General features: G+C 39.8%; 1 protein-coding gene across 2 annotated transcripts in view; it reads left to right on the top strand.

Moving 5' to 3' along the window:
• Positions 1 to 24154, top strand: part of pola1 (polymerase (DNA directed), alpha 1) — a 71184-nt gene that overhangs the window by 22567 nt on the left and 24463 nt on the right. For both annotated transcript variants that reach the window (XM_084747090.1, XM_084747091.1), the window contains exons 27-34: positions 5513 to 5545; positions 6096 to 6188; positions 6281 to 6486; positions 6597 to 6729; positions 6859 to 6990; positions 7175 to 7349; positions 8010 to 8191; positions 14706 to 14837. In XM_084747090.1, the coding sequence (XP_084603216.1) occupies positions 5513 to 5545; positions 6096 to 6188; positions 6281 to 6486; positions 6597 to 6729; positions 6859 to 6990; positions 7175 to 7349; positions 8010 to 8191; positions 14706 to 14837 (1086 nt within the window). The remainder of the gene's footprint in view (positions 1 to 5512; positions 5546 to 6095; positions 6189 to 6280; positions 6487 to 6596; positions 6730 to 6858; positions 6991 to 7174; positions 7350 to 8009; positions 8192 to 14705; positions 14838 to 24154) is intronic.

The following is a 24154-nucleotide window of genomic DNA, read 5'->3' as shown; positions in this document are numbered from 1 at the left end:
TTGCAACTTAATATTTGTTCTGAAAATCTTGATTTTGGTTTATTCGTCTGCACTGGTCGACTGGACAACACTTGTTTTTCATCATGGACCTGTGCTCCTGCAGTTGTCTCCCTCGGTCACTTCATGGCAGCTTTGAGTGTTACAGACTACAGCAGCACCACTTAACCCAACTACATCTTTTAGCAACATTGGCAGGGTCAGGTGCCCTGAAGTCTGCACCCTCAAGTCTCGAGGCAGATTGTTGGGTACATTATGTTTTAAAAAATGGGGAGTACGGAGGGAAAATGTCACCTGTAAGCTGTGTTGAAATACTGCAGGAACACAAGAATTCTCCACAGCACCCGCATGTTCGAAAAATTCTGAAGCTGCCACCTGCTTCAAGTTTCCGGTTCATCGAAAATGTCTTTTAAATTTAGTGGAACAGCAATTCTGACAAGTTTTATAATTTAGTGGGCACACTGTACATTTTGAATATAAGTACCTAACCTGTGAAACAAACTCTGGCAGGGGGGGGGTCAACTGTTTGGTTTTGGTTCATTTAGGTTGGTGTGATTCTTTTTGCAGTGTTTTGCAGCTACAGGATTTTATGATCAGTGAGAAAGTGCGGTCATCGGTATGAAAGGTGTTTTTTTTTAAGTCTATTAACTGTGTGCCTTGATAAAGAAAGTGGTTAAATTCAACTTTTTATTTCCAGCCCTAGCCAAGTTAATGGTAGGCTTGTTTTGCGTGAGTTTAGTGTGTGGTTGAGTGCTCACTGCAAACTTCATACTGGTTGATTGTTCTTGATTGACTTCTGAGCCTCCTTGACCTCTCACGGCCCCCAAAGACTGCAAAACTGACACCCGAGCCCTCCCCTGTATTGTGGCCTGAAAAGGAAGGATGAGGTGGGATAGGGATGACGAGTGTAAGAAAGAAAAAAATCAGTCTTTTCAACCCAGAAATCTTCGGTCCTGATCCTTCACTCTGCGGGAGTGCTTGTCAGTGAGCTGCTCAATTAGTGTCCAGTCTAATTACACTGTATTAACACCTTGGAGCTGAGCAGTGAAAGAGGCAGGAGCATAAGAATATTGAGTGATGTTTTACGGTGTGAGAAAGAGAAGGAAATGGTAATTGGAAGATTTTAACAGATTTTATAAATTTACTGAGTAGAAGATAGAGCAAATAAGATATTTACCTTGACTTGTTGTAGATACCAAACTGTTAAAATTGGACCTGGGAAGATTGTCTAACCACACCTTGCGGGAATAGAAAAATGTCAAATGTGGACAACTTAAAGATATTGGCCTACTGGCCTACTACTCTTTTTATACGAAGCCACACTGTTGTCACACATGCAGATTGTGTCTTGGCGCTGCCTAGCTGAGACAAGCAGGGACATCTCTGAAAAAGACGTTGTCTAGATGGCAGCATATATTGCTCCAAAACCTGCATGTACATTTCAGCAGCATTGAGACCTTCACAGATGTTCAGGTTTCCTGTGCCATGGCACTACCATGTCCCAATAACATCACAGATGCTGATTTTTGAACATTTTCACTGGTAACAATGTGGATTTGTCCTTTTCCTCTTTGGCCTGGAGGGCACAACGTCTATGATTTCCAAAAACGGTCTGAAATGTGGACACATCGGACCACAGCATATTTTTCCACCTTACTGTCTTTTTTTTGCCACTGCCCCATCTTTTTTGGAACATGTTGCAGGCAAAAAACAACAAAGTTTATCAGTTTGAATATTAAATATTTTGTTTTTGTACTGTATTCAACTGTGTAGAAGTCGAAAAGGATTGGCAAATCCTTGCATTCTCCTTGCTTTTACCTTGTACAGTTTCCAAACTTTTTTGGAATTGGGGTTAATTCGAGTCCAAGCGAGTCGAGCTTTTTCAGTTGTTTGCCCCAGTATGAGTGGCATGCACGGTGGTGACTGGTGTAGTCATCAGAGGAAAGACGTACAGACTCTTTTTACCCCCTGGGGCTGTATGTTTGCATTGGTCCATATATTATGTGTGTGCTGGTATGTGTTTAAAGATGAGCACCCACACACACACTCACATTGCATCATGGTCAAACGACTTGTCTTTCACACGGTTCATTCCATACAGCAGTCTGTCCTGCGGGAACTGACAGCATATGGAAAACCTGTCTAAATGAGTCCGCACATCAATTACATCAACACGTTCTCGCCTCGCTCGCCCCCCCCCCCCCCTTGCCTCACTTTGCTCTGTCTTTCCCACATCTCTCTATTCATCACTTCTCTGCCCTTTCCTTCTGTCTATTCTCTGATCATTCCAGACTCTGCTTCTGTTTCTCGCCTCTCCCAGTCCTTCCAGAGAGCCCACAGCTTATAATGAAGGATAGATTTGAATTGTTGATATTCGCCATGACATATGTGATAGAGCAGGGGCTCCCAGCTTGAAACCCAAGAGAAATTTACTGACTCCCCTGGACCCCAACTTATGAAGATATCATGAATGTCATAACATTATATAAACTGATAAAGAACATAATAACCATGACTGAAAAATGTATATAAAAAGTATTTATTTAATTATAAATGTACTAAAATGTAATGGTGACGGCCCACATTTCCCATCATGCCTGGACTGAGTAGTCTGTTAAGTTTGTTTTTGTGCTTCAAAATGCAAATGTTACTACTTGTCAGTGTTTGCGTCATGTTCTGTTCAGAACATGGTTATTTATGTTTATAGCCTAATTAGCATTTCTTTTTTTTTTTTTTTTTTGCTAGTTTATACTTTTAACCATTGGGGAGTTGGCTGTTAGATTTCTTGACCACGGCTGGATTTTGCAACTGTTTTTTAAAGTTCTTGCCTCATGTGTTGAATGTCAGTGCTGAAAGCTGCTTTCTGCTTCTCATTTCATGCTGCCTGTCACTATTTGAGGAAATGCGATATGCATTTTAGTCTGCCATTTGGTGGCCCAAAGTTCTGCAACTCATTTTGGTTCCTCACTTAAAGTTTAGGAATCAACTGTGATAGAAGTTTGTACATTAAGAGATCACTGTTTAGTATTTGTATTAGCAGGTGCTCAGTCTGAAAAAAGGCTTGCAGCAAAATAACAAGCCAAAACACAGAATCTGGAAAATTCTCACAGCACAAATATTTATTTTTTATTTTTTTATTGCCGTGATCATGAGGTAAATGGTAAAAACAGCATTTATGTTGAACAGTAATCTAAGCGAAAAGCAACTTTTTGCTGGAGCCCTCTCACTCATTTATATGGGACTACTGCAGGGCAGCCAACACGGTGGTCCCATTCAAATGAATGAAAGGATTGTTTGGGTTTTTCCACACAGTGCTGTTGTCTCTCTGAACACAGTCAGGGTTTATTAAGTTTTTTGGTAAATATTCCAAATCACTGAGCAGGACCACTATGTGGCAATAATTGATTTACAGGATTTTTCACATCAATATGATGAGGTACCCTGATTTGTCAGGTATTTAATTTGCTGGATTAGCTAAAAATAGACACTCTTGTCTGCTTATTTATCCATAAATGACTTCTCAATTGAGTGGAATTTAAATTTCCAGACATGTTACTATATTATGATCTGCAGTATAATTAATACAGATAGCGATGGAAGAAGACTTTATGCACCCAGCTATATTTTGTGCTTAATGCAGATAAAATGGCTCAGAACAACCTCTATATTTGCCGCAGGGACTTGTGATTGTTAAGGTATACCAGGTACAAAAGTGCTCAGATGCTTCATGTTTTGTTTCTAATGATTCATATATGCTCAGCTATTTTGCCCACAATTTCAGGATTTTGACCAAAAACCCAAACCTGTTCTAACTAAACCTTTGTGTTTGTGTCTTGCTTTACTTGAGACTTCTGCCATTCTTACTAGTAGCATTTGATACAGTTCATGGTTAAAAATGTGTGGATGGATATTTAGCCAATAAATTTAACCTTGTTTGTAACTGAATGAGCACATGTCTACTTTTGGCTCAGTCCTTAGGTTTCATTTAATATCTTTCAAAAATGATAATTTCTTTAGCTACTTTTTGTATCTTAAATCAGCGGCTCTTAAACAGGGAGTCAGGAAAAATGGGGAATATATTAATTGATTATTTCACAGTCAATCATTAGTGATAATGTATAAGAATGACTATTCTATTCATAGGTTACACACTCTTTAATGTAATATCTTTCAGTCTACAGGATAGACAGTTATAGAAGAATTAAATCTTATCAGACAGGGATCCCTGAGACTATATCTTATCAAAAACAGGTTAGCAGCTTGATGTGTATCAGTTTCATCCTTGACACCAATAGGGTTGAGAAGCACTGTGTTAAATGACCTGCTTTACACATTTTAACCCAGCAGAAAGATTTTCATTTTCATTCATGACTTGAAGACACAGAAAATGCATATTTTTCTCTTTTGGAAATATTGAAAGTATCTCACAAATGATTACACTTACAGTCAAGAATCATGGCCAGTGGTCTGAAGATGTATCAGCGTGTACAGTCAGTCAAAGCCTATCAGGAGACAAGCTCGTCATTTTGTCTGCATGAAAGCTTAGCAGCACAATTTGGTGCGTATGTTCACAGGCCAAGATGTGTGTGTGTGTGTGATTGTGGTGAGACCTTGACCTTGACTGCAGTCCCTAATGGAGGAGGCTGTTCTGTGAATGACTCCAACTCCCCCCGTCATACAGTGGTATGTAGCAGCCCATAAAGCATGCTTAAGTCCCACTCTAGTTTCAGGGAGTGGAACACCCCCCCCACCCCCTTGCCTCCATCTCTCCGTCCTGCTGCAGCCCGACCCCGCCCCTTCCTCACACTCTGAAATAGCCACGTCCTTGTCCCCACACGGAGCACAGTGTGAGTCGGGGTGTGTATATATGCGGCTGCGGTTGATTGAGGAGCAGATTGCTGGTGACAGGTCACACTGCGTTCCGTCCCTCCGACCCCCCCAGATTAGCCACCCGGAGGCCCCCCTGCCCTCCCCTCCTCTGGGCCCCCACCTGTTGGGATCCCTCTGCTGCTCAGATCTCTCTCTCACACACACACAGACACACACACACACACACACGCACACACACAGTGGACAACTTGCGTTAACAGAATTCTCTTATTTGTCCGTCACTCACTCTGCGGGTGATAAAGGCCATTACGAGTCATTAAGGTGTGTGTGTGCGTGTAATGCTGTGTGTGTGTGTGTGTGTGTGTGTGTGTGTGTGTGTGTGTGTTGCCGGCTGGGATGTGTGTGGGTTGAAAAGACGCCTGTCACAGCACGCTCTCATAATTGCCCTCTTAGCCAATTATCCCCCATTTAAAAGCAAGTCACCTGCTCTGCTCCCGTGTCCACACAAATTCACACACACACACACGCACACAGAATAAATAACATAGAAACCTAATGTTTAATCATTGTTTGTTCCTGGCTGATATGTTTGTTTACTCTGATGAAATGCTGTATGTGTTGTATTGGTTTCTGTTGGTTGTGTCAGTTCTCATTCATACTGTTGTTTCTTCTCTCTCTCCTTCAGATTCTGATGCACACCAAAGACATGGTTCAGAAGGTGGGTCTTTGACTATATTTGTACTTTATTAAATGATAAGGGCAACTAAATACTTGTTAAACAAAATGTAATAGATTGAAATACATGTGGAGTAAGGCTGGAGGATGTGACCTAAAATGTCCTTATTATGGCAAATAAAAAAAACCCAACTTATTTTAGACAAGACTTTATTTATGCCTGGGGGAGGAAAAGGCAAGAAAAAAAAGAAAAGGCAGCCATGTGTGAACTGTATGTAAGTGTATAGATATTATACAAGTATAATATACATCATATATTTTTATAGTGTTATATATGTATACTACATATAATTAGTGTGCAGCATATGTAATATTCACACTATACAGTAATCATCCAATCCTATGAAATATTTAATAGAATTGAACTGTGGGCTCACTGATCTGTTGAACTTCTAGTTGGATGTGATTGGTTGATGCTTTCAGGTGAATTGAATTCAGACAATTTGTTAAGTAGAGAGTTAAATTTTCTTTATTGTCCATCCATAATTCAAAGATAATAATTGCTTTTTCTTTGTGTCTCTCATGTGACTCAGATGAATCTGGAAGTCATCTACGGTGATACCGACTCCATTATGATCAACACGAACAGCAGGTCTCTGGAGGAGGTCTTCAAACTTGGCAATAAGGTGTGAAGCAGAGAAGTTTTATATTCATTTTCTGCAATTATTTCAATATTTGACATTTTCGTTTAATGCATACGTGTGTTTATTATTCTCAGGTGAAGGCAGAAGTAAACAAGCTCTACAAGCTGCTGGAGATCGACATCGACGGTGTATTTAAATCACTTTTACTGCTGAAGAAGAAGAAGTACGCTGCCCTGGTGGTGGAGAACCACGGCGAGGGACGACACAGTGTCAAGCAAGAGCTTAAGGGCTTGGACATCGTCCGCAGAGATTGGTGTGACCTGGCCAAGGAATGTGGCAAGTGCGTCAGATAAACCAGACAGAGCTGTGACTGAAAGATATATTTTTTTTGCCCACATATACCTTTCAGAATGTATACATTTAAAGCACTTCTTTCCTCTGCCCTTGCAGTTATGTGATCGGTCAAATCTTGTCAGACCAGAATCGCGACGTCATTGTGGAGAACATCCAAAAACACCTGGTGGAGGTGGGAGAGAAAGTAGCAGCTGGAGACATACCGCTCAACCTGTTTGAGATACACAAGGTGAGGACGTATGTGGACAGTTTATTGGCAAGGTGATCATGCAAATATTTGGTGTGTTTGTTTTTAACTGGTTTATGCTATTTGCTATTACCTGTCTGTTCATTATTACCTTTCTTCTCTTTCCTCCAGGCACTGACTAAAGATCCTCAGGACTATCCGGATAAGAAGAGTCTCCCTCATGTCCATGTGGCTCTATGGATCAACTCCCAGGGCGGTCGCCGGGTCAAAGCTGGAGATACAGTCTCTTACATCATCTGCAAGGTGATTGTCTATGAGAGAAGTATAAATATCATCTTTTTAGACACAGTACCACCAGTTATTTGAAGGGTTTTAGAATTACATTTCATTTTACATTGATTACAATGGCAAGAAGTTTTCAGGTCAGCCCTCTGTTTAAAATACAGTCTACCTCACACATGACTGTTTGTCTTCTTTCTCCCCTCAGGATGGCTCCACGCTGGCAGCCAGCCAGAGAGCCTACGCTATGGAGCAGCTCCAGAAGCAGGAGGGTCTCAGTCTGGACACTCAGTACTACCTCGCCCAGCAGATCCACCCCGTGGTGTCTCGAATCTGTGACCCCATCGAGGGCATCGACAGCGTGCTCATAGCCACATGGCTGGGTACGTTAATGACAGGTTTTGTTAGTACAAAGTAGCGGCCTTTAGTTTTATTGAGAGTGGGTGGCATTCTGGTGTTAAATTATGACTTGAGGAATTTCAGGTTGCCTTATGCATTAGAAAAATGACAAATTACAGAAATTAGTTTAAAAAAAAAAGCTCAATGAAAGCATGTAATTAAAATTAAATAAGTGAGAGGTTTTTAATTGGTGTTGTTGACATCAACTTGCACACTTGGGATTAAATGCCTTATCAGAATTCTCATTTGCAGTTTATAGACGGACTATTTTATAAATAAACTGGCCAAGAGGTATTTGTGGGGCACCGCTTGCTTTGAGTGATAGCACTAATCCCTCTTTATGTATGTGTTAGCATTAGTCGTAATTCCTGTTTTATAGTCTGTTGACAGCTGAGGCAGCCAAACATAGAAAAGTTGTCATACCTAATATCACAACAGCCTAATAAAAGTACAAAATAAATGTTTAATTGTTGTCTAATGGTCATAAGATTAAGCAATATGGATGAAAATTTAGTTTGGAAAGTGTTTTTCCTGCTCTCCCCATATGTGTGTAAACAGTTGTTTTAATTATTCTGAACTGCTATAAAAAATAAACAATAAAATAATCTGGGATGTAAACCAGAATTGTCTTTTGTCCGTATCAGGTCTGGACCCGGGTCAGTTCCGGGCTCAACAGCAACACCAGAGGGAAGAGGAGGCAGATGGCATGCTGGGAGCTCCAGTCCAGCTGACCGATGAGGAGCGTTACAAAGACTGCGAGAGGTTCACCTTTACCTGCCCTCAGTGTGGCACTGACAACATCTATGACAGCGCCTTTGAAGGAGCTGTGAGTAGATGGATTACATTGATTTTTACATGATTCCTGTGGCTATGAACAAAATATTAACATTTCAGAACAGTTTTTTTTCTTATAAAAATGAACATGAGTGAAACCCAAAACAGAACCCTGCGTGTGTCTGCAGCCCATGTCCGTTTTGGAGTATATCCGCCTCAGTACAGTTCAGTCTGTCAGCTGGTACATCGATCAATTTGCTAATGACAGTGTTTCAATCACGCCATCATTGTCGTCTCTCCAACATAAAATGTTGTTTGAATGAGGTATTCACGCGAAGTGTGCAGCTGCAAGGTTTAACAAATAGTCTGCCATGGATTACTCATGGAATAGTCTAAAATGTTGCTTTAGCCAAAATGTGTCAATGCACTATTAATTCTACACCTACAGCTTATCCTGTGTCATTATTCAAAAGATTCAGTCATCATAGTCATTAATTTGTCTAAAACCCAGACTAATCCTTGGGCGTATTTGCAGTTGGAAAGAGATCAAAATTATAGTCACTGCAAACACATTTTCTCCAAGAGGAATGAAAAATATGTGCAGTCTAATACCAGAGGTTACATCATCCCTGAGGAAATGTTGCCAAAACGGCTCAGGATGATCTTCTGTCTAAGGGTCATGAGGTACACCTAGTTCAAACAAATGTAGTCTAATCCAGTACAAAGTTGTATAGCCTGCCCTCATTGATATAAATGTGGTGGACAAAATGATCATTCAGTTAAATCGACAATTCAGTGAAACCTTTTCGGCATAAACTTAACATTATAACCTTCATGAAGAGAGGATTTATTGCAGGACTTTTGTATTAGAATGCATTATTTCAGCTGGCATACCAAAAAACTGGCCACTGAGTGTGTGTTAAAGGTAGGTAGCTCTTTATTTATCGCTGTGGGGAAATTTCAGTCTTTCATCAGCAGATATATGCAGGGATAGGAAAAAAGAGGATATTAAATAAGGAAAAAACAAGACAATACAATAAAACACAATAGAATTACATATCAACAATATAACAATTATAAAACTAATGTGAGAACAGTGCACAGAAATAAGCATAGCAAAGTATAAATAGTATAGAAAGTGAAAAGTGTCAAACAGTGCAGACGATGCAATAGAAAGTATACAACAAAGTAATAGGTGTGAAATGTGCAAAAACAGTGCAAAAATATAATAGCAGTGCAAACAGTCCACATGTAAAGTTATTGGAATTGTTATAAATGTGTGAAATGTGTTTAAAAAATAACAGGGCAAACACACACACTCCACAAGGATGGTTATGAAATGTGAAATGTATTTTAAAAAATGCCAAAAACCGTTAGCTTTGTATACACTAAAGTTATGTAATTTAGGCTTCAGCAGAAGAAGTTGTGGAGTCAGAGATAATTTGTGTGCAGCACACGAAACCGCACATTGACCCTCACGGAGAAACTGAGAAACTGAGATTAAAAAGAGAAAAAGATTTCATCACTAATGGTGTGTTTCACTGTTGCAACGGATTGATCCGCAGAGACGCAGATAAAGAGTGGAAGAATGGTGTTTCCGAAGGCATTTCAGTCAAACTTCCTGCGAAGGATTCATGCTTTAGTCATCCTCCATATTGTGTCTCTGTCTGTATTTTTAGACAGCTGCCTGGCTCCAATACGGACTCTGTTTTCATTGGCATAGTTTGGACTCCACAACTTGAAAAGCCTTTCCTTAACCCCTGCTGCTCTATGGACACACACACGCACACACACACAGATCTCCTACCATTTGTCAGGCCAAGGTCGTCATGTGTGTGTTATCAGCTTCTAATGAGGAGCAGGGCACGCAGCTTTTTCTTGTCTGAAAGACACTAATAAAACTGACAACCCTCTGTCCTCCACTGGCTGAGAGAAGTTACATTAAATTAAAAAAAAAAGGAGTGTGATACACACACTCCAGAAAAGTTTGATATCATTACACTCTTCAGCAGATACTAGTATGTTTTACTGAGAAGCACAGGAAACATATCAGAAAAGCGGGATTAGATTCACTCCAAGTTAGTAAAATGCTTGTGCACATGCATAAAGAAACTTCCTAGTTTGGTGTTTAACTGTAGAATAAAGTCTTGAAATGTTTATTTAAACAGTAATTTCTTTGGACTAAATTAACCGGGATTTGTCTGATTACTGGTGTTAGTTTTCCACCGTGCGTCAGAGGCCGGTATGCACGCACACACAACGAAACTGATAAGACAGGAAGTTAATTAGGGTGGTGAAATGGTCTAACAGCTCAGTGAAAGGGGAGGACAGATGGGCCTTGACTCCACCACTGACACAGAGCCAGAAGATGGTAGGAGGAGGCGGTGATGGATGATGGAGGACAGACAGAGGAGGAAAGTTGTTTGATGGGGGTAGCGGGAGAAGGGGATGAAAAGATTAAGTGTGCAGAGCGAAGAAAAGCTGGATGGAGCTGCAGGGATTTCCCTGAGTTCAGTTTTAATAGAGCGTTGGGTATCCCACATCAGGCAGTTAAATCAACAGGCTGTGAAAGCTGCACATTATCAGACCAAGACATGGATGAAAACAGTCAGGCTGGAAGGGCTTTAGTCAACCAAAGAAAATCCACTGAAATTCTCCTTAGCCTTCAACCAATCGATTGGTCAATGCATGTTATTTCTAGATTAACTAAATCAACCAAAGTACACTCATATAGTGTCATAACGTGCAATGTCACAGCTGCTAGCTTGTTTACATCAGTATGTTAGGGTAACTTGCTATTTTCAGTGTGTAGGTTGCTAGCTTGGAAGTTGTCGTTATTTCATATAGCAACAGGGACTTTGAAAACGGTAACATGCAGATAGCAAAGGAGAATCCAGACTGAAATTGTTGTCCAATGACAGGCTTATACCCACAGTCTACGTCCTGTGAGTCAGACTAAAACATAGCTAATGCTAACGCAGTTCATGCTTAGGGCTGCTACAGTTCACTTCTCCTAATTCGATACTATCATGATACTTGGGCTCCGATTCAGTATAAATTGGGATTGTCCAAGTACTCCAAATTCATTTTTCCAAAAACAATAAAAACACTGCACATCATGTGTCAGCCAGTCTTTCTGAGTTTTATTTCAGCAGCGTCATTTCTATACTGCATATAAAAGCGGTAAATAAAATACTTTTTGAAGAAAAGTGCTACATTTAACTGTTCCTGCTCATCAAGTTACGGAAGAAAATAATAAATAAAATAAGATGCATCAGATCTTTTTTTGTCCCTCCTGCCCCAAAAGTAATGAATTAAGAAGTGCTTCTCTCCTTATTAAACCAACACCAGCCACTGTCTGATTAATGAGAATTTGTCTGGACCAGCTGGACAGTGTCAGTCTACCAATGTAGACACATGGCATTGTAATTTTTTGTGAAATTGTTTTGCAGTTTTATTTACGGTGCAGACATGGGGTGGTATAGATGACAGGAGTGATGTGAAGTCTCACACAAACAGACAGACACTGCTCTGGGTGTTTCATTTTTTTTGTTTAATTGCTCAGCCATAAAATAACTGGCAAATAAGTGTTGCATAATCGTTATTGGTACAGCTTGTTTTGGAAGTTTTCTTTTATCAAAATGAAGTTTGGAATGAAACAAGTGAGATAAAAATGAGTAGGAGGGGAGGAGAAGAAGGGAGGCTGCTTTCATCCAGAGCAGACAGGAAAGGGAGAGAAAACATGAAGAAGAGGAGGACAGACTGAGATTCAGAGGGTTAATCTGTGTGGCTGCATATTTATTAGCAGAGTGAAATTAGTTGACTGACTTGAACTGGCAGAAAATCTAATGTTTTTTTCCCCAAAAAGAAATGATGTAGGCAAACAAAAAAGCTGTGTGTGGCTGGGTGGGGGGGTGTCACATGCATACTTGTGCGTCATTGACTTCCCTGCAGAAACCTTTCTCTGCTGCTGTCAATGTGACAGTTAAATGGAGTTCAGGTTTAAAGGAGCGAGTGTTTAAAGCTGTTATATTTAGTGTAATTGTTATGTACTGTGGCTACTTTTTCCATTGCATTAACTATAAGCCCTGCTGTCAAGTGGACAATTCAGGGTTACTAAGGTCATGTTGACCTGTTTTCTTCAGGCTACAATAATGTTAAAATTTACTGGACCCAGGGGTGCTTTCAGCCCTTGAACCTTCCACGCCGTTGACATGTTCTTTGTGGAGGTTTAAAGGTAAGTTGCTGTGTTACATAACTGCTTACAGGGGTAAAATGCATCTGTGATGTACCCCTGTGCACACATATTTATATAGGATATATGTTCATGAAATCTGGTGAGAATGAGTGTAATTAGTGAGTATGTAGTGTAGTAAATGGTGTCGTGTAGTAAATGCTCCCCACTAACAGCCATTATACCTACAGGCTCATGTGAAGCCTTTATAATATATGTAAATGAGATTTTCTTATGGGACTAATTACAATTGTATTTTTCCTTTGCCAGAGATGATATTGTGCTTTTAACTTACCATGTTGCACTGGTTGAAGTGGTTTTCGGCATTGAGACTAAGTTCAGTGACAGGGACTATTACAGATTCCCCTGGTTCATTTTCTCTGTCTGCCTTATAGATGGATCATTTCATGACTTGGCTGAGCAGAAATTAAACAGCAGTGTTTGGAAATATCTAGTTCTTGATAAAAAGTCAAAGGTACAACTGGTGAACACAGAAACGAAGGGTTTATTGTTAACTACAACTCCCAAGGGGCATTTTGGTAAGAAACATAATTATAAAACGTGCATTTCTGTTACCTGTGCTGCTAAAAGGGGTTGGAAGGCCGGGTAAAACTAGAAAATAAGTGGTTTTATGACGTGTTGTCCTACCACAAAACAGAAATTAAAATTGTTTATAGTTGTTTTAGAAAATAACACTGGACGCAGGGTGAAAAGCCAGACGTCATAGAGGCAGGTAGACGTTTTAAAGTGGATCTCTCTTGGAAGACATTCATAGTGTTGCACCTGTTTGTACAAATGAAATGGATAATACAGTCTGCAGCTTCCAACATTTTGGGTCAGTTTTGGGTGAATTCTGCAACTATGACGACATGTTTTGCTACCAAATGCCATGCCAAAAAGACAGAAGAGCCATGATTTCTTAGAAATGTAGCAATCAAAACTGGTGGTAATAAGATAAACCAGTAGTAGGGCAGTATTCAAACCCAATCAGGTGTTGCAACAATTAGCTGCAGGATTGTGTTGCTGTGTTTGCACGCATTTCCATTTGTGCTGAGAATATCAACGCTGTGAAACAATCAGATAAAGTTTTCTTTTTCTGATTCACCAGCTTTCTTGCTACCACTTCCTTTTTCAGTCTCTACCTTGCACAATCACATCTGCATGCTGTCCATCTCTCTGTCTTAAACAAATGGAAACAAACAAAAAGAAGCTTCTTGCTGTCGCTGTTGTGCAGCGTAAACCACAGCCAGACCTAGATGTAAAAGCCTGGTACATGAAATAAACCAGGCAAGGACACAACTGAGAGAGTATCATGGTTCATGGTCCACGAACTCTGCCTGGATAGCGCCCGGTTTCTGCAATATTTCAGGCTGACTGTGGAGTAGGGGTGCCTCAACACCACTTTACAGTTGAAGGATATCGGCAGACAAGTATCTGCTGAAACCGATACCAGGCTGAGATTTTTTGCACTGATAATTTTCCCTCTCTAAGGCAACTAAGCTGTTTAGTAATACATTTGTGTGGATGCACTTAACCTGCCATCTAAAAACATCAAACTGTGAATCAGATATTCTGCTCCCTGTCATGTAATATTGCTGCTTCCTTTTATTTAAACTTTTTCACACACACAACTTGTAGCAGCATTTTTGATTGGTCAGGATCATTTAAACATTCAAAATTAAATAAATGTATTCTGCGTTACTTGTGAAACATCTTTCTTTACATTATGTTGCTCAACATTAAGATAAGCATGTGATAATTTAGCTTTTTCTGATCTGGTGATTTTGGCCAGTACCGATACTGATACAGAGTATTGGATGCGTTTAATCCTTCGTTTCAACTTTCCTTACTCTTTCCTAATTCTTAGTTTTAGTGAGTTTACTGAAATGAGACTTTATTTGGTTACATTAGAATTGGTAAACAAAAGTAAGAATCTGAAGAATCCTTTAATGCCAGCTTTCAGTATTTGACCCTTTTAACACCTGATTCCTCACGCAGTTAGATTCTTAATTTGTTTTAGTCAAATTATACAGCTCAATGTGTCCTCATATTGTTTACGGTGGTCAACTTGTTGCACCCACATGTTTGTTATTATTCTGCTGCACATGAATGCAATATTGTGCAGACTGTCCTGTCAATCAGAACTTTTCCCTGCGCTTAAGTGCAGATGTTTGAAACAATCTGCAGTACTTGCGTGAGCCACCTGAATTGATTGTGTACACCATTACTGTCGCCTGTTTTTATTCTTGTCTTCGGAACAAGACTCGAGTTTCTGCTGGATAGCTGCAGCCGATGATATTGTGTGTGAATAAATCTGTTGTCTCTCTCTCAGGGATCAAAGTTGGAGCCCAGCTTGATGCGATGCTGTCACATCCCCTGCGGGAGCCGCCCCATTGACTACGCTGTCAACATCAGCAACAAACTGCTACTTGACATCCGTCGCCATATCAAGAAGTACTACTCTGTGAGTACTTCTGTGTTTGTATGCAAGTTTGAAAGGCGTGAGTGATGTTTGGATAAATACTTCTGGTTCTTCCAATAAAATTCTGCTTTCCACACACTCAGAAACACAAGCACACAAACATTCATGTATTTACTTCTTCACCACCTGCAGGGCCACAAATGGACTTCATTCAGTGTCTAAGGGTGCCATCTTGTTAGACTAGCACAGCTGGCCAGCTGACGACTTGCTCTCTCTTCTCCTAGTTTTTTTTTAAACCATTTTCTCCAAAGGTTACAGTTAGTTCACCAACAAAAATGTCTTCACAAAATGGGCATCATTTGACTGAAAATGTACACTAAATTTAAATCTTTGGTGGAAAAAGGTGAAGCTTTACACACTGTTAACTACTGTGGTAGCTAAAGAAATGAAATTAATGCTTCAGCTGACAAAATAGAAGCCCAGGTGGACAGAAACTGAGCTGTACATAATGAAGCAGTCAAAACTTGTAAAAACTAACCTCCCACAAAGTGTGTATAATAGTGTTGGACTGTGTTTAACACAATGTGAGATGCAACTGATGCAGTAATGGCAAGAGAAGCCATCAGAAATTTGCTGGACGAGAGATGAAGGAAACCTCAGCAGGGCACTACACTGACATTTTCATCCAAAGAGCACATTATGCTTGCAAAATGAAAAGAGCACCAGAGGGATTTGAAGGAGCATGATCCATGAAAATACTTAAATGGCCATTCTTACTTTGAGTACCAAGTTTAAGGTGCAGTTTTTGTCAATTTTTTTTTTTTTTTTTTTTTTTTTTTTTTTTTTTTTAGTTGTTAAGGTTGAAAATTAAATGATACATCTGGGAAAAGTGGGTCATTGGAGAAACTAAAAATACAACAAATCAAAAGTATTTGACTTTAAAGGTTGAGCAGATTTGTCTCAGTAATACAGGGCTTCTCTTGCTTGAAAGGATACTTACAATGTGGGATTATAAATTTTAAAGGCTAAATTATTTTGGCAGTTAGATACAAGTACAAAGCATCTCATGGTGTGAAAATATGGATCACTGGCTCTACATTGGTAGCTATTCACAGTTTCATATATACAGATCAGAGGAACATAAGCTCATAAATATAACCACATTATCAAATACATGTTGAATGCGCATCAATGCAGAAATGTCAAAAAATTCTTACATTCTGCCACTGGATTTATTTAATTAAGAAAAGGACAAATGTCCAGCTGAAGTTAAAAGGGATCTTTTTTAACTTTTGTCTGTCAAAAAATATGTTTTTCCTAATATTTAAATTTAAACCTGCAAATGTTTGTTAATTGTACTTGGCAAATAACAAACGTCATTAATTGGTCAATAAAACTGACTCATCACACCAGACATGTCAAACAGATATTTTCCTTTAGTGTCACATTCGTTAATTAAATTGAACTATTGTATCGATTACCATGAGGTTTGATGCACCCATTCATGTTTGCCAGGAGCTGAATTACAGTAACTTTAATGATCCATTAAGTCTTTAATGGTGCCACCATCAATGCAGTTTGTCCAAATACCTGCCAAACTGACATCCCTAACATTAGCAAATATGAATTCATGATCTGCTAAACGTATCAAGACAATTTTATGCCTATAATCCAGTATTACAACTTAGAATTTTGCCTCAAGGGGGGTTACAAGCTGCACAGTATATGTTACCTTCTATCCTTCAACCCTTGATTTGGATTAGGAGAAAGTTCATTATCTGTCTTTTCATGCTTTTATTATAGTATAGCTGAATATTGACAGGAAAGTGGGTAGAGAGAGAAGGAATTATGTGCAACAAAGGGACACAGGCTCGAAATGAATCAGGACTGCTGCAGAGGACTGATGGCCATATTAGATGGGCTGCACGCTGTACCAGCTAAGCTAGATGGGTATTCCCCAAAAACTTGTTCAACATGTTGCATTGCCATGTTGCTAAATGGGTTACTTGGGCAGCCGTTTGTATACCTGAACAGCCTGCCTAAGTAAAGTCTGTTTGTGAGGAACACTGACTTTTTTGCACCTTGCTTTCATCGATACACGCCGTGTTCCACCTCAGCTAAGCATAAAAACTTTTTTTCTGATATGTTGAGATTTTTTGATATTTCTGTTTCCACTCAGGTTTTTTTATGCAAAAATTGATAATGTGCATAAAAACCCACTGACTGTCTTTGCATATATCTGCTATACTGTTAAGTAGTTTCTGGCATATATAGTGTACCTGCTGAAGGCTTTGTTTTACTTCTCTCTCATGCAGTGTTACTCTCACTTATGTGGCACATTGTTTGCAAACTGATATCGAGTGACTGGATTACACTGATTGATCCTCTAAGAGCGAGTGGAAACAGACGATTTGAAGCAAAACAGTGTTCAGGGTAAGCTGTCACTGTACTGAGAGCCTCACGAGCAACCTGAGAGTGAAGGAAACTGGGTGCCTGTGTTGTCTTTGTAGAAGGCTCCCTCTCTCTCGCTCTCTCTCTCCCTCTCTCTCCTGGTAGCGTCTAACACCTTAGTCTTGAGTGTGTGGAATGCACTGTCTGTAAAAGTGTGTGTGTATGTGGGGGTTACTCTCCCACAGTGCTGAACAGAAATCAATTAGTTTGGTGAATGTGTGGGGAGCAAGCCCCCCTCAACCCCTTTGTCACGATGTGTGAAACAGCTGCTACCACTGAATACTTACACCTCACACGGCAACACACACACGCACACACGCACACACACACACCACTGGAGGCTGAACAGCAGTGGACACAGCACACACAGCGGGGCAATGAAGAGGGGTAATATTGTGTAATTAAGGATTCCTTTCAGGCCGAGGGAGAGTTCAAATAGAGCTGTTTGTCTGGCCAGATAGACTGAAAGCTCTGCACCTCTGTGTGAGTGTGTGTGTGTGTGTGTGTGTGTGTGTGTGTACACCAATATACGTGTATGTGTGTTGGCGTCCTAAGCTAGGACCACAGAGACATTAATCATTAGCGAAATTACCTCCTGTCCCCCCCACCCTCATCCCTACCATTATCAATAAACCAGCACCCTGAGAATGGGCAAACACTTGTTCACTCCTCACTCTCTCGCTCTCTCTCACACACACTCACACACACACTCACACTCACACTCACACTCACACTCACACACACACACACACACACACACACACACACACTGTTGTCATCCTTTCCTCTTCTCGTCCCGCTGTCTCAGGCAAAATGAGAGATTCGCTTGTTTCCTGAACTACCCAATTCTTCTTTCTTTTTTTTTTTTTTAACCCCTCCCATCTAACCACCGTTGCCATGGCATTTAACAAATTATTGCAATTACCCTCGTCATGTGGGTCGCCCCTGGAAACGGGCTGAGGGGCAAGAGAAGAAAGGGGGAGGGAGAGAGAGAAAGGGTGAATGAAGACCAGAGAAGGTGATAATCCTGTTTTGAACAAAAGGTCAAATTGTTGAATAGAGAAGCTTTGATTAAGCGGAGGAGGTACAAAGTGGAACCGTTTGAGCTCTATTCAGTGTGTGTGTATGTGTGAGAGTGTGTGTGTGTGTGTGAGCGTGTGAGGGAGAGAGAGAGAAAGAGAGAGTGCGGGAGTGTGTATGTGAAGTACACCGATTTTAGGTCTATTCACTTTAGAGCTGGAAGTGTTGACTGCTGAAGCACAAAAAAGAGTTAGAGCTCTTTCTGGTGCTTGTGTGTGTGTGTGTGTGTGTGTGTGTGTGTGGCAGGTGGATTCCTCTGGTACAGGAGTCATGTCAGAGAGGTTTCTCCACTATGTTAACATTAACAATACAGCTGAAACGAGTAGTCGGTTAATAGATTAACAAATGGACAACTATTTTGAAAATTAGTCATTTGTAAGGCAAAAAATTAGAACTGCATGACGTGATATAAAAGTCATATTGTGATTATTTTGACTGAAATTGCAGTTGCTATATGCAGTACAGTTAGTGGGAATAATCATTTTTCATTATTTTTCATTTTTATTGAAAGAAAAAAATCAAGAACAAACAAAGAACAAATTTTTTAGGCCAGAAAATCTCTGCAGCACTACAGTGCGTCATTATAATGTTGTTCTAGTTTTGTGATTTGGATGCTGCACTTGGCTGTATTGCAGTGTTGATAATATTACATTTAATTGGGCAGCACAACAGAAAGTGCTAAATTTTCACTCAAGTTTTCTAGGAAAGAAAAAGTCTCTGGCCTTTGGACTTGCACATAATTTCTGAGTATTTTCTCACACTTAAAGGTTCAATATGGAGGGATTGGTGCCATCATCTCACTCTCCTCTTCCAAGTGTGAAGGAGGAGCTAAGGTGGCTATGAAAAATATGAAAGGCCGTATCAAGAACCAGTGTTTGGTTTGTTTATTCTGCACTACTGTAGAAACTTGGCAGTGCAACATGGACACCTCTGTGGAAGAAGACCTGTGATCTCTGTACTGTACTGTACATCAGTGGAGCCTTCACAGATGATGATGTCATGGGCCCTAACACAACCCCATACCATAACAGATGCTGGCTTTTGAACTTTATGCAAATAACATTGAGCTTTTATACCCAATCGCGATACTGTCACCTGTTACTAATGAACCTGTTTACCTGTGGAATGTTCCAAACAGGTGTTTGTTGAGAATTACACACCTTTCCCAGTCTTTTGTTGCCCCATTCCAGTTTTTTTTAAATGTGTTTCCAGCCTCACATTCAGAATGAATGAATGAATCTTTATACTGTATTCAGTGAATACAAGTCAAAAAGTATTTGCAAATCATTGCATTCTGTTTTTGTTTGTGTTATACACAACATCAGGACTCAAAAGTTCAAAAAGCACTGATACACACACTGAAATCATTTTCCCACCAACTTCAATAGTGAAAAGATCCCAACTATTGGCTCGGCATCATGTCGTTTGCGATGTCATTGTTTTCACAGAGGCGAACAAACACATATGCTGCGCCTGCGTCTTGGTTGATAGTATTTGCCATGAGATTTTCAAAGCACAGTAATCAAACATTTTTTTTATGATACCTAAATTTTGAAACAGTACTACTAACTGTCGGGAACTTTAACATGGTTTATTGTGAACCCAGTAATTGTTTAATCATTAGTTTCAGCCCTGATTTATAGTATTTGACTCATTATGATATATTACTGAGCAAAGAAGATTAAGATTAAGGCTACAACTAATAATCCTTTTTTATTCATCTGTTGGTTAGCACTGAATCAGTGAATTCTTTACTGTCAGAAATTGTGAAAATGTATATTGCAATTTCATGTACTCAAAGGTGAAGTTACCAAGTGATAGGACAAACATGCCAGAGTCAATGTTTTGCTCGACATATGACTTTATTGACTAATTGTTTCAGCTCTGAATAGTCGTTCTAGTAAAAAGTTTAAGGGTCACAGACTGCAGAATAATTAAAAAAAGTTCACTCTTTACTGTATGTCTCTTCCTACAGCTTCAACAGCAGAGTACAGTGATAAAGAGGATGTTAAAGTATCAGACTTCATACTGTAAGAATGAGAGCTTTTGGAGGAGATGAGTGTTACAATAAGCGAGCAGACAAAGACGAGGAAGCCGAGAGAGGGTATATTTCGTGGTGGGCCCTGTCGTGGCCTGGTCTTGCCTCTGTTTGGTTAAATTATGTGGAACTCATTTGACGTCTGCATTCAGTGTGTCAGGTATCCACTGCTATAATTATGCAATTATGAGCCTTTATTCTCTCGCGTCCGACTGTACACCCCCACCCTCCACCCGCGCTCCGCCGAAATGCCTCAATTAGTTTTTTTTTTTTTCTCTTCCTCCTGCCTCACTCCTCATGTGCTCCTTGTTTTTAGTCCTTTCTGTTCGGCTGGCATGGGTCTGCTGCACTTAATCTCAATATATTTTTATTTTGTAGTGTGCGTTTTGGGTCACTGCAGCAGAGCACAAGGGCATTCTGGGCAACATTTCCTCCTTTCAGTGCTCTCGGTTGTGCATGTGTCCTCAGCCTTTGATGTGTGTCTTATTAATTCATTTTAATGCTTGTGAATGGGAAACGATTAATATGTTTGTGCTCACACTGAATGCACTGTAGTGAGTGTGTGTGAGCGAGTGTGACCCATGGGAACAGCAGTGTGTGCCAAGGCTTGTGTCACAAGAAAAACACAAAAACAGACATCCCTTTGAAAAACACTCTCATACTCCTTATCTCCCACCTACATGAACCATTGTCCTGCACATGTCTTTATCAGAGACGCTGAAGCGGTCTCATTTCCCATGATGCTCTGCTCTTTGTACAAGAGCGGCAGAGGTGTTTAGATAATTAGCCCTGGGGCTGGGGTTTGTGGGTAAAGCTGTGAACTCTGGGACTTTCTAATTGATTTGGGACATATGTGTGTGTTTGTGTGAACGTGTGTGTTTGGTTTTCATTTAGAGGAGATTGGCTGTCTCTCTCTCTCTCTCTTGCTCTGTGTGTGTGGGGGGCTGCATGAAGCACTCCTCTGCCAGTCTAGTCTTACAGTTTCTGTTGTATTAATATAGAAAAATGTACAGTATTATATGCAGTTTAATCTTAAATCATGTACGTGGCAGATTATACTGCTGCACTCAGTGTAATATTGAAAACAAAGTTTGTATTACTTCTACTACAGGTAGCAGTACAGGTAGGGGATATAGATGAAGAAATTCTCAACATCTCTAATACAAAGAGTCTATCTAGTGGTGAAATTCTAAGAAAATTCTTGGAATTATGACTTTTCTAAGATTTTAGAGAGTAGATCCTGGTAAAGATAAGTATTTAATTCGTAGTAAGGAGGAGAACTCCCAAGAGGCTTAAGAGTTTCTTGATCAGAGAAGAGAATGACAGAAAGACAAAGAGGTAGGAGAAATATTCTCCAAACGCAGAATGACATCGAGTTAATGAAACAATACAGATTAGACTGCAGGAATCAAGTCAAGTAATCTCATTAGAGATGGACTCACATCTCGCATAGAACGCAATAATGCTATAACTAGAAATATATATACATACAATATATATGGTCAGAAATATATGGACAAAGGTGGTGAAGGGAACAAAAAAATTAACATGAGATGATGTATAACCCCAGCTCCAAAATAGTTTGGATGATGTGTAAAACGTAAATAAAAATGGAATGCAGTGATTTGCAAATACTCCTCAACCTATATTCAATTGAATACAGTACAAAGATGAGATATTTAATATTAAAACTGATCAAATTTTAACTATTGTGTTTTTGTTTGTTTTTTTGTAAATGTACACTCATTCTGAATTTAATGCCTGCATTGCGATCCAAAAAAAAGTTTTGTTTTTTTTAACAACAGCATTTGGGAACTTTATGAGGCACGCACACGCCCCCATAACATCACAGATGACTTTTGAAGGTCAGGGCTGTATATTGAGTTACAGCTCTGAATCACAAAGAATCACCAGATTTTCTTTACACTGCTCAACATAAGTAAAGTCGTTCATTCTAAAATGAAAGACTCCACAAAGTGGTCTGAATAAATTATGCAAGTAAATATAAAACACAAAATAATTGATTGCTGAAATTAAACTCCAAAGAACATCTGTATGTAATTGAGGTCCAACAATAGATTTCAGGGTTCCATGGAGGGCAGGTGGTTCAGAAATCTACTTGCCCAAAGTCAGTTTTTAATATACAAATTGTTTTATGTGTTAACTGTTATAAAATAACAACAAAGTTAATTGTCATGTTTAATCTTTATTCCTGTATGAATCAGAATAAGGATACAGCATGTCATAGATGTGAAGCAACAAACATCCAACTTGCATATTGAAAATGGTATGAACATGTCCCCTCCTTGTCCCCAGAGGTGGACACATAAGCTGCATTTAATTATTTTTTTTACCACTTGTCCGATTGAGTGATCGAATTGTTAGATTTACTGTCCCAACGTGACATTTACTTGCTGCGGGCAATTGGGTAATCCTTATTGTTTAGCCCTGGATTTGAGGTTAAATGCACTTGCAGCTAGAAGGTCCAACTGTTATTAATCGATATCCTGGAAAAAACTACATCACAGGGTAGCGTAAATGGAACAAAAAAAGGCGTATCCTGGAGGGAAACTTGTCTTAGTCTGTGAAAGTAAAGCGACAGTTTTGTTTCCAAAAAGGCGATGATAAAACTTTAACTTACTCCATACAGTTAAGAAATAGTGACAGTTTTGAGCAGTGTTGCAAACAACAGTTGGGGGAATTGCAGCAGCCATGTGTGTTAAGGTGATACAAATGCCTCTGTGCAGATTTAATTTGGTAAATACAATCAATAGTTTTTGTCTTTGGTTTGTAAAGTTTCTTTTCATTATTGCCAAAGCTTCATTACACGTAAAATGATCCAGTGTTATAAAACATCTAAAAGTTCAGACAGGGATGCGTGTTTTGTAATTCAAATGTAAAGAGACATTTGTAATGTTTGTGCACCGCAGGTAGACTTCAGAAAATTCATTTGTGTGACTGCATGTGCTTGTATTTTAAGAGTTGCTTTAAAGTTCAGTGGAAACACACATGTAACCCGTCTTTCTAATCAGTTTGTTCTTCTTGGTTCTTACATGGAAGGTTATTGAAGCTTTCTGCACCATGGAAAATGGTTTATATACTGTAGTAGTCTGCTGTAAAGAACAAAAATAATCTTTACCATCTCTTTTGTAGCTGCTGCCGCTGCTCCAAACTGATCAAGAGACGAGACAAAGCCAAACATAAAAATCAATCAGAGAAACACTGGCTGCGCGTGTGTCTGTCTGTGAGCGAGAGATGTGGATAGAAAGACAGGTGCAGTGGTTTTGAGGGGGTTTATTTAGAGTGAATGGAAGGAAGGATGGATAGATGGAGGAAAGAAGCAAAGGCGTTGATGGTGGTGGGTCTTACACTCTGTCATTAGTTGGGCATTAACCCCCTCTCCTTTAAGCCCCCCTTAGTAATGACAGGGCATAAGAAGCAGAGGGGGTGGAGGGGTCTGGAAGAATACGGCGAGATTGAGAGGGTTAGACCACAGCACCTGCCCAGGGTCACTACCTCACCCCAGGGGGTCCTAACTACTGCCGTTTTGGCTGTCCACTGCTCTGCCTGTCTGACAAGTACTCACAGAGCAGGACCCCGACACACAGCAGCTGAAGATACATTCAAATGTAAAGAGAGAAACACAGAGAGAACAGGGTGGGATGTGAAGTCAGATGTAAACCTCTGTTCTTTTCCTGTCGCTTGTTGCACTTGTTTTTATTTTACAAGCCTCTTTTTCTTCCTCTGACTACTTTTCTTGTCACTTCTGTTGTGCAGAATTAGAGCAGCT

The sequence above is a fragment of the Lutjanus erythropterus genome, chromosome 21 (assembly GCF_056507025.1).
Source record: "Lutjanus erythropterus isolate fLutEry1 chromosome 21, fLutEry1.hap2, whole genome shotgun sequence".
Classification (NCBI taxonomy): domain Eukaryota; kingdom Metazoa; phylum Chordata; class Actinopteri; order Lutjaniformes; family Lutjanidae; genus Lutjanus; species Lutjanus erythropterus.
The sequence above is the reverse complement of the archived record's forward strand: the minus strand, read 5'-3'. Positions and strand labels throughout refer to the sequence as shown.